At 40.2% G+C, this 13,621-nt stretch overlaps 1 protein-coding gene across 5 annotated transcripts in view; it reads left to right on the forward strand.

The window, feature by feature from the left end:
* The first annotated feature begins 740 nt into the window (after positions 1–740).
* Positions 741–13,621, forward strand: part of AGO3 (argonaute RISC catalytic component 3) — a 128,947-nt gene continuing 116,066 nt past the window's right edge. For 2 of the 5 annotated variants that reach the window (XM_045064193.1, XM_045064194.1), the window contains exon 1: positions 1,175–1,516. In XM_045064193.1, coding sequence (XP_044920128.1) covers positions 1,498–1,516 — 19 coding nt within the window. In that variant the 5' untranslated portion in view covers positions 1,175–1,497. Of the gene's footprint in view, positions 867–1,173; positions 1,517–13,621 lie in introns of those variants that run through there. The other 3 variants (XM_004740797.3, XM_045064192.1, XM_045064190.1) reach the window with 3 other exon arrangements.

The following is a 13,621-nucleotide window of genomic DNA, read 5'->3' on the forward strand; positions in this document are numbered from 1 at the left end:
TAGGGGAATGCTGTAACAGAAAAACGGGCCTCCACCGTAGATAAGTAGTCCGGAAAAGACCTCTCAGATAAATCAGGCTGAGATACAGAAAGAAGTGGACAGGGGAGGGAAGAAGAGAGGGTGAGAATGGAGGGAAAGGAGAGGTTCTGTTCCTTGCCAAGAGAACCAAGAGCAGAGGGGAGCCAAGTCGGAAAGGAATGCGTTTTGGCGGTAGTGGGAATTAGAAGCAGACTAATATAGCTGTAGTATAGTGATAGGGAAAGTCTTGCTTGAGAAATGAAGGGTCCGTTTACGCGGTGCGTTTTGGCTCTGCAAAGAGTTTGATCTCAGTGTGACACGCTATTAAAGCGTTTTAAACAAGGAAATTACCCGAAGTGAAGTTTGTGTAATGTCTCGTTTCTTTTTCTTTTTTTTCTTTTTTTTTTTTTTTAATTATTTTGTTTGCGAGAGAGAAATCACAAGGTGGCGGCGGGGGAGGGGGGGGGATGCAGACTCCCTGCTGAGCAGAGAGCCCCATGTGGGTCTCGATTTCGGAACCCTGAGATCGTGACCAAAGGCAGAGGCTTAACCCACTGAACCACCGGGCGCGTCTAATGGCTCGTTTCTTAATACTCTTCCCCAAGCTAAATTGTACAACCCTCGCACCCGCCCACGGTTGTCAAAGCAACAGACTTGGAGTGATCAATTGCGGTGGTCACTTGACCGCTTACAGAGGAGGCGGCGCGAGGTGCCGCCCAACCTGGGCGGGGCGGGAGGGCTCCGTAAGGAGGGTGGCTCTTCCCCAGACGTGCTCGTCCCCGTCACTCCGCTGCGGGTCCCAGCCTTGCACCACGGACCCGCCACGCTCCACGCACGCTCCTCCCCAGGTAAGCTGCACCGCCCTCTGCGACGTTGCCTCCGGCAGGCACCGCCCCACGGTGGGATGGTGCTGAGTCCAGCTCCTCCGGGTTGTCTCCGGCTGACACGGCCCTGCGGCAGACGGTGGGAGGGCCCGCCCACCGCGCGTGCCCCTGGCTCCGCCCAGGCTCCGCTCCCCGGCACCTCCCCCGCGTCTTCCGCGCCGGCTGCGCCCGCACCGACGTCGCGCCCACTGGGCTTGGGGCGGAGGAGCGGAGAGGCGAGGCCTGGACGTCTGGCGAGCCCGGGCAGCGGAACTGACGCCAGCGGGCTTCCGGGGGCGGCCCCCGGGGAGGTCGGCGGCAGCGCCGCAGTCGTGGAGGGGCAGTGGGAGCGTAAGCGGTCGCGGCGACGCTAAGTTCCGCACGGGCTCTTTCTCGTCTCACGCTTCCCCTTCCTCTCGCATAGTCGCGTGCTCCCTCCCCACGGCGGCTCTTCCCGACGGGATCTTTCGGAGTGCGGTTGCTGAGGAGAAGCCATCGCCACCTCGTCTTGGGGCCGAGTGAGGGTGCCTGTCGCGCCGCGTCGCCCCCTGCGCTGCCTCCTTGCCCCCAGAGGTGGGCGCTCTTCTCGTTCGAAGCACTCCCCCCAGCTCCATGAATGGAAATCGGCTCCGCAGGTGAGCAAGTCCGAGGTGCTTGGCCCGGCGTGGCGGGGGGGGTGCCCCAGAGCATAGTCTCTCCCTCCGCCCCAACCCAGGTGCGCGAGTTGAGCGCGGTCCGGGCGGCTCCTCCTCCCGCCCCCCGCCCGTCCCTCCTCCGCCTCCCCGCAGCCCCGCCGCAGTTCCCCGGGGCCAGAGTAGGCAAAACTGTGGGGAGGGGACAGTGCTTAAAGGATTGAAGTTTGGGGTTCTCCAGACGACATTACTCTATTTTCTCGAGTCTAGAAGGGTTTGTCGTCTGTTTTGTTATTCCGATTGAAGGTGTAACGGTGTGCGCGTCCTTTAACCGGGTTGTGTGTCCCAAGGAGGCGCTGGGCGGTCGGCTCTCTTACCTCTTAAGGTAGTTGTGAAGCGACATGAAGATAACGGTGAGAATTAAGTTTGAGATAGGTGTAAGCGCAACGTCAAATGCAAGATGGCATTTCCTCCATCTCCGAGTTCTCTTCTGATGTTTGCGGCAGTATTGTATATAGTTGCCTAGGATTTCGAAAATGTCATATTGGTCCGAATTACTGCTTACGTGAGGAGGTGGATCTTAAGATTGCTGACAATATATATTTTTTCATTCCCTATACCCTAGAGAAGCGGTTATTATATTCTTGGAAATTGGGGATTTAAAAAAAAAAACTGCTTTCTCTCCTTCGGAAAACGGCAGTCTTGAGAAAAATTGCAACATGGGCAGTGCTTAACTTGAAAAAGAATTACCATTCTTTATGATTCTGAAGTAATTGATAGAGAGACATAAAGTAGGTGTTACATAATGGTTTGCTTTCCAAAGGGTCATACTTAATATGTTAAGTTTGATGGTGTGTGCTTCATCCAGATGGTAACACGTTTATAAGTTAATTTTCAAAACATTGGGGGTGGGGGATGGCTTGTTACTGATGGGATCACAAATTCTTGAATTTCACATCTATTTTTGCCAGTTTGGGAGGTACTTGAATTTAAGAAAAACTTAAATAATAAAGGAAACCAGTGACCTAACGATAATAAAGGATCTGTTGATTAGGTTAAGAAGTATAATTGTCGATTGCCTCAGTGGCTCAGTCGTTAAGCATCTGCCTTTGGCTCAGGTCATGATCCCAGGGTCCTGGGAACAAGACCAGCATCAGGCACCCTGCTCAGCGGGGAGTCTGCTTCTTCCTCTCCCACTCTCCCTGCTAGTGTTCCCTCTCTCCTTGTCTTTCTGTCAAATAAATGAAATCTTAAAAAAAATTTAAAAAGTATAAATGTCAGGAAATGCTGACAAGAACAAATTTGTAGAGGTAGGATGGGGAGAGGTGATTATTGCAACTTTTAGTATGTGAAATTTTCTCTGATTCTTTTTCCTGATTCTTTTTTGTATGCTTCATTTTTTTTAATCTTCATATTTTTAAAAAATCTATTAATTGTGAAGTTTTAGGCTTTCATTTGTTTATCATTGATTTATATATTTCTGAAACTGCCCTGCCTTTGTTTTTTAATTTTGTATCATACTGTTTAGAATATGATGGTCTAGGGCTATAGATGACTTTTATGTAACTGTCCTGGTGTCAAGCCTGCAAAAGAAAACATGAAAGTTAAAAAATGTATTAATCACCCTGAGTTTTAAAGATAGTTTTGAGGGTTTTCAAGTTTTTTTTTAGTCTTTTTCTCTTTTGGGCTTTTTGTATGCAATTATGCCCCAGTGTGTGGACAACGTCTTAGAAAATATTTCTGAAATCCAGTCACCTAGCCCACTGGTCCAACTACCCAAGTATGATTCAGTAAATGCTTCTGTGAATTCTTGAGCTATAGATAAGTTTTACATCTTGTTTTTGCTTATGCCATTGCTGAAATATATACCCATTTAACTATTTTCATATCTGGGGAGGTAGAATGAGATAATATCAACCACATGCTTAGATATCTTGAAATTCAAAGGTTGCTCTTCAGTGTAGTTTATACATGATTAACTGTAATGTAATAATGAAGATAAAGTATAATATGGCTCAAAATTGTCATCATCAAAAACAGAATTTTCATTCTTCCTTAGGCTTACATACAGTTGTTACGCTGCATATGAAATTGAAAGCATATTTGGGCAAAACATGCAACTGAGTTTTAAGTGAAGAATTTGACAGATATCAGGGCACCTGCTTGGCTCAGTGGAGAGTGAGACTGTTGCTCTCAGGGTTTTGAGTTCAAGCCCCACACTGGATGTGGAGATTACTTAAAAATAAAACTAAAAAGGGAATTTGTCAGGTACATACTTTGGTTTAAAATATTTTAGACATGGGTGCACCTTGATGTCTCAGTCCATAGAGGCCAGGACACTTGATTTCATTTGTGAGTTTGAGCCCCACCTTGGGTGTGAAGATTTCCTAAAAACATTTTTTTAGACATAAGTGTTCTCTGTTAGTTTGTTGAGTCAGTGTTGGATCTTTGCACCAATTTTGTTCTAAGGTTTATGTGTGTGTGTGTGTGGAGATTCTTAGGTATTACCTTATGAAAGGATATTTTAAATTTTAGTTGTTAGGAAGATACATAGAAAACTTTATTTATATTGGAGGACTTGGAGTTAGAATACAAATGCCATATAATTGTTTCTTGGTGAATCATTCCTCACTAAAAGTTATTATGTCTTTTTTTTGCATGTAATATTTTAAGTTATTTTTTAAGGTGTCTTGTACATTGTACTGATTTAGAACTTTGTGAACTTTGATTTAACCAGAGAAGCTGGCACAGTTTTTTTTTGTTGTTGTTGTTGTTGTTGTTGTTTAAGATTTTATTTATTTATTTATTTGACAGAGACACAGTGAAAGAGGGAAAACAAGCAGGGGGAGTGGGAGAGGGAAAAGCAGGCTCCCTGCCAAGTAGGGAGCCCAACATGGGACTTGAACCCAGGACCCTGGGATCTTGACTGGAGCCAAAGGCAGACACTTAATCAACTGAGCCACCCGGTGCCCCAGTTGGGAGAACTTCTGATGAAACCCCATTTTTTTTAATAGTTTAGTTATATTTGGACTGAAAGTGTATTTTAATTCTAAATAAGTGTGAATAGAAGCAGCAGAAATTTTCATCAAGATATCAAGTTCTCCTGAGTAGTAATGTTTTAGAACCTTACTACTCTAGTATGTATTTTTAGGTGAAGTCAGACTATTGTTGAGGGCAGAAGAAATTGTCATCACCTACCAATGGAAGAAAAACGTTTACTGTTACTTTAATGATATGCAAAGTGATTTGATATGTTTGGGTAGTTGTATACAGTTTTGCAGGAGTGAATAGACCATGTTTCTTAGTGATACTTTTTTTTTTTTTTTTTTTAAGATTTTACTCACTTATTTGACAGAGAGAGATCACAAGTAGGCAGAGAGGCAGGCCAGAGAGAGAGGGGGAAGCAAGCTTCCTGCTGAGCAGAGAGCCCAATGTGGGGCTCCATCCTAGGACCCTGAGACCATGACCTGAGCCAAAGGCAGAGGATTAACCTACTGAGCCACCCAGGTGCCCTCTTAGTGATACTTTTAGGTTCATGTTTGGATCTGCAAAGTGATTTTAAGGCTCTGCATTTTTCTAATAATAAAATCAAGGGTCGCCTGGGTGGCTCACTCCAAGTGTCTAAGTCTTGCTCTCAGCTCAGGTGTTAGTCTCAGGGTCATGAGTTCAAGCCCCACATTGGGCACCACACATGGAACTTACTTAAAAATAATAATATTAATAATAATAAATAATCTGGAAAAATCATTTGAGAATAAATTCCAAAGAACAAAAGTTATGTGTATGGAAACTAGGTTTGAATATGAGTAAAAGTTGTGGATTCAAAATACTAAAATATATAATGCCATTAGGGTCTCAGTTTAGTATTTAAAGTAATCATTATGGGGTGCCTGAGTGGCTCAGTGTTTAAGCGTCTGCCTTTAGCTCAGGTCATGATCCCAGAGTCCTGGGATCAAGCCCCGCTTGGGGTTCCCTGCTTGGCGGGAGGCTTGATTCCCCCTCTCCTACTGCGTCTGCTTGTGTTCCCTCTCTTGCTGTGTCTCTATCAAATAAATAAATAAAATCTTTTAAAAAATAATCTTTTTTTAATCACGTTGGGGTATATTTTCTTGCTTTTAGATTTTTGTCTTGAAGAAAAATTGTCAAAATGCTGCTCTGTCTGGAGGGCATGAATTTTGAACATGCAAAAGGTTTTTCTGCTTGGTTGCCACTAAAATTTTAACTTGTACTGTTCTTAAGTGGCCATCATTACTTTTTCTCTACTATTTGCTGCTCTTGACCGGCAGTGGGTCTTAAAAATATGCAAAATTATTTTGATTTTTGTTTTAGAATTGGATTAATTTTTTTTTTCTCCTGAGGGAAAATTGAAAAGGAGGCAAGAAACAACTTTGTTGTTCTAAACAAAGACTTAAAGGAGAAAAAGAATATGTAGGTAGCTCTCGGGACGCCTGGGTGGCTCAGTTGGTTAAGCAGCTGCCTTCGGCTCAGGTCATGATCCCAGCGTCCTGGGATCGAGTCCCACATCGGGCTCCTTGCTCCGCAGGGAGCCTGCTTCTCCCTCTGACTCTTCCTTCCACTCTGTCTGCCTGTGCTCGCTCTCACTCTCTCTCTCTTACAAATAAATAAATAAAATCTTTAAAAAAAAAAAAAAAAGAATATGTAGGTAGCTCTCAAATGTAATTTGATTAACATTGATGGAAACTTTTAAACTTTATCCATGATTCCATTACCCTGATCACTCTTTAAATCTCTAAGCCAGATTTCAAACAAATATCTATTTTTAAAAAATTAAGGAATTAAGTAATTTAGGAAAGCTGTTAGAATAAATGAAATTATTTCAAGATGCTGCTCCCTTTTGCTCTTTTGGAGAATTTTATGTACTAAGTTGTGAATTTAGATTTAGCTTATATTCATTTATGTTTTCCAGTGGGAATACTGTGTTTGTTTGGTTCTTTCTATAAGTGAGGGCTGATAGCATGCGAAGAGGCCTGGGGCCCTGTAAAGGGGACATTTCCTGGAAGAGTTCTCTGTTGTATATGGAAAAACTATAGTTTAGAATTCTTGCTGTCATAAACTATTGTATTCTGGTTGAAGACTGCTTTTTTCATTTTATAGCCATCTTTTTTCACACAGGTTCTTATAGTCTTCAGATATCTGAGGGTCTGTCTGAAAGATGAAGTAAATATTTTGTTAATCTAACAAAACATTTTCTCTTATAATACTTAAAATTGGGATCTAAAATAATTTACAAGGTTTCTTTTTGATAGATGGGAGAATAAGGTAAGGTGATAGTTCATTTTGGGGGAAGATAAAACTAAAAATATCGTTTATTTTAGAATAATATCCTTCTAAACCTATGTAGTCTCAGTTTGTTGGGATAAACAGCACTCACCAGACATTCCTACTTCTAATTCAGTTGTCTAGGATACCCAACAGACCCCCATTCTTGGCTCATTAACAAAACAGATGTGAGAAAGAATATTGTGTGGTTTTTCAACCATAATGGTAATGCTGTTAAGATACATGAACAGCCTTTCTGTATTTGGAGTTTCTGTAGTTTTCTGCCATTATCTGTGTTAATATTAATAACTTTCTTTGGCTACCCATTGCTTTAAAAAAAAAAAAAAGACTATTGAGATTTAGCAAAACCATGTCATACAACTGATGTTTTCTCTTAATGTGGGCTTTTTGTCCTTTGATTACAATAAAATTTATTTACATTATTCTGAAATAATAGTGAAATAATTTGGAAGAATTCTTTATTTTGACATCAGCCAGTTTTTTTCCTATATTGTTTCTAAGTTGTCAAGTTCTCAAGAAATCAGAAGGTATCTATAGAATATAAATATGGGATATTTTTATGTTTTTCATTTGTGGAAGAAATTTTGCAAGAAAATGTTCTCAGTTGTTGGCTTATATACATAGTACTATTTTTAAGTGATTACCAATACTTGATATTTTAACGGATTTCTAAATCATCTGACAAAAGAAGTTCATTAGTGTATCTGAATTTTTAAAAAAGTTTAAAGAATAGATTGAAAAATGGGTTATACTTTAGCAATGAAGTAATTTTTTCTTTTTTTAAAAGAAACTTCTGGTTTCTAAATTAAGACTTGATTTCTATCTATATATTTAACATAAGAGTGGCATTCCTCTAAAGTTACTCAAAAATTTTCTAAAATTTTTGCTTGGCTGATCACTGTTTTTCAGAAGCTACCCAACCTTTAATTATGAAATAATCTCAAGGCATTTCCGTAGTGCAGGACCTACTTGGGTAATGTGCTGTCTTGTTTTCAAGGGGCAAAATGCCTTTTTAGCAATTGTTCCTCAGTACTGCCATCTGAGAAATTTTACCCTTAGCAGGCTGAATTTCTAGAAGTGATTATTTAGCTATAGTGAAATACTAAATGTAATATGGTAGGGGCGCCGGTGAGGCTCAGTTGGCTAAGCGACTGCCTTAGGCTTGGGTAGTGATCCCCGAGTCCTAGGATGGAGTCCCACATGGGCTCCCAGCTCTGCAGGTGGTATGGTTCTCCCTCTGACCTTATCCCCTCTCATGCTCTCTCTCACTCTCTCAAATAAATTAATCAAAAAATAAATGTAATATGGTAATATGTGCCCTGTTTGTACAGATTCATTGAGTGAATAGGTAGAACTAGGTGGGAGGTTACTAAAATCTCATGCTAATGTTTAATGCTTAGCCTTGTGGGTTTATGTAGTAAACAGGCATTTTATTATGTCAAATTTTGACACCAACCCAATATATTTTTCCAAAACATATCAAATTTTTTCTTGGGTATAAAAATACTTGTTTATTTTTAAAATGCAAACAGTATAGGAAAGTCTAAAATAGAAAGTGAAGGGGCACCTGGGAGGCACAGTGGGTTGAGCCTCTGACTCTTGGATTCAGCTCGGGTCATGATTTCAAGATTGTGAGAGATGGTACCCCACAGTGGGCTCCTTGCTCAGTGGAGCCTGCTTGTGACTTTCTCTCCCTCTGCCCTTCCCTTTGTGCTCTTTCTCTCTCAAATGAATAAATCTTCAAAAAAAAAAAAATAATATCCCATCATCTGGATAAAACCATTGCTAATTTTTTCTTGTATATCTTCCCAGACATCCATCCATCATATTAATTTTTTAACTTGTATTTTCTACTCAGTAATGTATCTTAGATATTTTTTCCATAATAATGCTTACATTTTTACAGCAGTATGATAATCTTTACTCAGTACGTATTTAACCAATCTAATTGATGGTGGTTTAGGCTTCTTTCTTTTTTGCTTTTCATTATAAATAAAACTCTGGGGAGACCTGGGTGGCTCAGTGGGTTAAAGCCTCTGCCTTTGGCTCAGGTCATGATCCCAGGGTCCTGGGATGGAGCCCCCATCCGGCTCTCTGCTCAGCAAGAAACCTGCTTCCCCCTCTCTCTCTCTGCCCAACCTCTCTGCCTACTTGTGAGCTCTCTCTGTCAAATAAATAAAATCTTTTTAAAAATAAATGAGTAAATAAATAAATAAAACTTTTGTAAGTATCCTAGTATGTACGTTTGTATAGTGGTCCAGTGATTGCTTTAGGATAAATTCCTAGAAGTGGAATTGAGATGCATTCCATGAATATTGAAGCAGAAGTTCCCAGTGAAAATCCGTTATTTTCATAATAGGCTATAGTATAAGCTGTAGTTGATTTATTCACTGCTTTTCATCATTCACATTTGCTGCAGGCTGTTATTTAGCTTTGGACTCAAAACTAGTACATGTTAAAAAAAAAAACCCCAAAACTAGTACATGTTAGACTGTTAGGTCAGTGAACAACATATACACAGATACCCTTTGAATATGTATTGTTTTATATTTGAAGTTTAATGTTGGTTAGTTGATATTAGCCCATACTTCCTATAGCTACTGAAAGAAACATTTGAAGTGGAGTTTCCAGATAGTGCTTTGTATTTCTGTGTAATTACATCTTCAGATCCAGTGGGCAATATAGGTATTTGTTAAATAACTGAAAAGTGTTTCACTGGGTGTATAATTTGTTGTATTCATTAATTTACATTAAAATATTTTTTGGATACTTGATGATTTTATAATAACAGTAGTTTATAATAACAGTAGTAGTAGTAGTTACATTGCTTATTCATGAAAGTTTTTGGTTTTTTTGCCATTTTGTATAAATAGCACCCAGCAAAATAATGGGGGGAAAGATTGGCAGTGTGATGTAGTATACAAAGCATTGATTTTAGAGACAAATCCTGGCTCTTAAATTAACTGACTTGATAATGATGTGTCACTGTAGATTCAGTGATTGTAACAAATCTACCACTGTGGTGTGGGGATATTGATTGGGAGGCTATGGGTATGTGTGGGCAGGAGGCATATAGACAATCTACCATCTGCTTGATTTTGCTGTGAACCTAAAATTGCTTTAAAAAATAAAGTCTAGGGGTGCCTGGATGTCTCAGTTAGTTGGGCGTCAGACTCTTGGTTTTGGCTTGGGTCGTGAGGTCAAGCCCCATGTCAGGCTCTGTGCTCAGTGCAGAGGTAGCCTCAAAGATGCTCTTCTCTCGCTCCCCCTCTGCTCCTTCCCCTGGTTGTATATACACATGTGCACTCTCTCTCTCTGTCTCTCTTAAATAAGTGCAAATATATATATATATACATATATATATTTTTAAAGATTTTATTTATTTATTTGACAGACAGAGATCACAACTAGGCAGAGAGGCAGGCAGAGAGAGAGGTGGAAGCAGGCTCCCCGCTGAGCAGAGAGCCCAACAAGGGGCTTGATCCCAGGACACTGGGATCATGACCTGAGCCAAAGGCAGAGGCTTTAACCCCCTGAGCCACCCAGGCGCCCCAATGCAAATATATTTTTTAAAAGTCTGTTAAAAAAGTTAACTGTGGGGCGCCTGGGTGTCTCAGTGGGTTAAAGGCTCCGCCTTCAGCTCGGGTCATGATCCTGGGATTGAGCACCACATTGGGCTCTCTGCGCAGCAGGGAGCCTGCTTCCCCCATCTCTTTCTGCCTGCATCTCTGCCTACTTGTGATCTCTCTCTCTCTGTCAAATAAATAAATAAAATCTTAAAAAAAAAAAAAAGGAATTAAAAAAAATTAACTGTGACTTTGGGTGGTGCATTTAATATTCCTTAACCTTAATTTCCTTGTTTGTACAATGGGATGGTAAAAAGAGTTTTTAAGTATATGCAAAGGAAATGGCAAATCTTTTCTTCCTATTTTTTAAGACTTATTTTATAGAGAATTGAGGATGTATACAAATAGGTAGAATTATGTAATAAATTACCATATACCCATCACCCAAACCCAACAATCATAAACCCACATCCAGTTGTGTCTGAAGATTTCCCATCCTTTGTATTTTTTGAAGTATATTCTACTCATAATACTATTTCATTCATAAATATCTACTATTTACAGAAGATACAGGCTTTTTAAATAAACCATAGTACCATTATCACAGCAAAATAATAATAATATATATCAAATATCTAGTCAGTGTTAAAATTCCTGCTTGTCTCAGCTATACTTTTGTTTTCATTTGCCTTTTATTTATTTTTTCATTTTTGAGTTTGGATCCAAATATGTTTCACTGATTGTGATTGATTGTCTTTTTTAAATTCCAGTATAAATAATACATAGTGTTATATTTGTTTCATGTGTACATTATAGTGATTCAACAATTCTATACATTACTCAGTGCTCATCATGATAAGTGTACTTCTAATCCCCTTCACCTGTTTCACCCATCCCTCACCCCCTTCCTGTCTAATAACCACCAGTTTGTTTCCTATATTTGGTAGTCTGGGTTTTTGGTCTCTTTTTTTTTTTCTTTTATGTTTCTTCAATTCCACGTATGTGTGAAATACGGCATTTGTCTTTAACTAACCTGTTTCACATAGCATTATACTCTCTAGATCCTACCATGTTGTTGTTGCAAATGTTAGAGTTCTTTCTTTTTTATGTCTGAGTAATACTCCACTGCAATGGTGTGTGTGTACACATACCACCTCTTTTTTATCCATTCGTAATTGATATATCTTTCAAGTGTCTTTTAATTGGTAAGTTTTCTGTCCTTTCCCCCACCATGTTATTTATGGATTGTTTGTCCTTTTAGAGTTATCACAGTCTGGATTTTGCTGTTACATCTACATTGTATAATTTAACATGTTCCTTTCAATTTTCTGTTAATCACTAGGACCTAAAGTCTTGATCATGTTCAGGGCATTCTTTTTGAACTTACTCCAGTGAAGTTTTGGTTTCCTCACTTTGCTAAAATTGCTCTTATCAAGGTCAACACAGAGTTTGCTAAACCCAGTCGTCAATTCCCAAATTTTCATTTTATTTGTCTTCATTTGATTAAGTTGCTTACTTATTGAAACACTTTTTAAAAATATTTATTTTAATTTTTAGAGAGAGAGAGAAAGCCTAAGCAGAAGGGGCAGAGAGAGAGGGAGAAAGAATCTCAAGCAGACTCTGCACTGAGTGTGTAGCCGACACAGGGCTCAATCTCATTACCTTGAGATCACAGCCTGAATTGAAACCAAGATTTGCATACTTAACCAACTGCACTACCCAGGTGCCCTTAAACACTCAATTTTTCCATTTCTTTCTGGGTAGCACTCTCTCCAGGTTTTCCTCAACCTTACTGGATACTGCTTTTCTGCCTCCTTCTACGCCCTCTTCATTTCCCCAATCTCTAAACATTGGGAGTATTCCAGGGCTTAGGGTTCTTCTGTATCCTACCGCAGTCTGGGTAGTCTCTAGTCCAGTAGTTTCAAATACCATTAATATGCCGAGGACATTCATGTCTCTAGCCTGGACCTCTCCCTTGAACTTTATACCCATCTAACTGCTTACTAGACACCTCATTGTATAGACGCATCAGACTTAGCATGTCCTAAAAATTTTCTTGATTTCCTCTCTGAATTTGCTCCAGTCACTGAGTCTTTCTTTCTTTCTCTTTTTCAGATTTTATTTAGTTATTTGAGAGAGGGAGAGCAGGTGCATGAGAGAGAGAGAGAGAGAAAGAGAGCACAAGCTGGGGGAGGGGCAGAGGGAGAGAGAGAAGAAACAGACTCCCTGTTTAGCAGGGAGCCTGATATGGGGCTCCATCCCAGCACACTGGGATCATAACTTGAGGTGAAGGCAGACACTTAACTGACTGAGCCACCCAGGTGCCCTCCCAATCACTGAGTCTTTTCTGACTCAGTAAATGACACTTCCATTCTTTTAGTTGCTTAGACCGGGAAAAACAAAACAAAACCCAAAACAACCCTTGAGAGCTCTTTTCTCTCAATTCACCCACCTAATCCATTAGCAGTTTCCATCAGGTTTACCGTGTAAATATTTTCCACATCAACATTTTTTCCCCCAACTGCTACCACCCCACCCTAGCCAGAATTATCCTTTGCTTGGACAGTCAAACTAGCCTACTAACTGGTCTCTCTGTTTGTACCTTTACATACAGTTTTTCATACAGCAGCCAGAGTGATTGTTTAAAAAAAAATTTAAGTCAGAGCAAATGCTTCTTGACCCTTTGTTGGTTTCTTATATCTCAGAATATGATCCAAAGACCTCATCATGGTTTTCAAATACTGTATGATCTGATCTCTCATCATCTCTCTGACCTCATCTCTTATTCTCTTCTTGTTCACTGTGCTTCAGGCGTAGTGATTTCTTTGCAGTTGACCAAGCAGGCTTCTGCTTTTTCCTTTATATTTAATTTTTCCTCTGCCTGGAATATTCTTCCACATGTCCACATGACTCTTTTTCTCACTTCCTCTGCTTTCTGCCGACTTGTCACCCTTTCAAAGAGGCCTTCTTTGATAAACTCCTCTAAATTGATTAACTACCTCTTCTGTTCCACCCCGCTTTCTATCCCCTTAACATATTGTATTTTATTTATTTGGCGGGGTGAGGGGCAGAGGGAGAGAGAGGATCTTAAGTAGGTTCCATGTCCAGCCCAGAGCTTGATGCAGGGCTCTGTCTCAACCCTGAGATCACCTGAGTGGAATCAAGAGTCGTCAGATGCTTAAGTGACTGACCCACCTAGGTGCCCCTATCCCCTTAATGTGTTTTATTTTTCTTATAGCAC

Source organism: Mustela putorius, unplaced genomic scaffold (assembly GCF_011764305.1).
Source record: "Mustela putorius furo isolate JIRA1106 unplaced genomic scaffold, ASM1176430v1.1 tig00003853_pilon_pilon_pilon, whole genome shotgun sequence".
Lineage (NCBI taxonomy): Eukaryota > Metazoa > Chordata > Mammalia > Carnivora > Mustelidae > Mustela > Mustela putorius.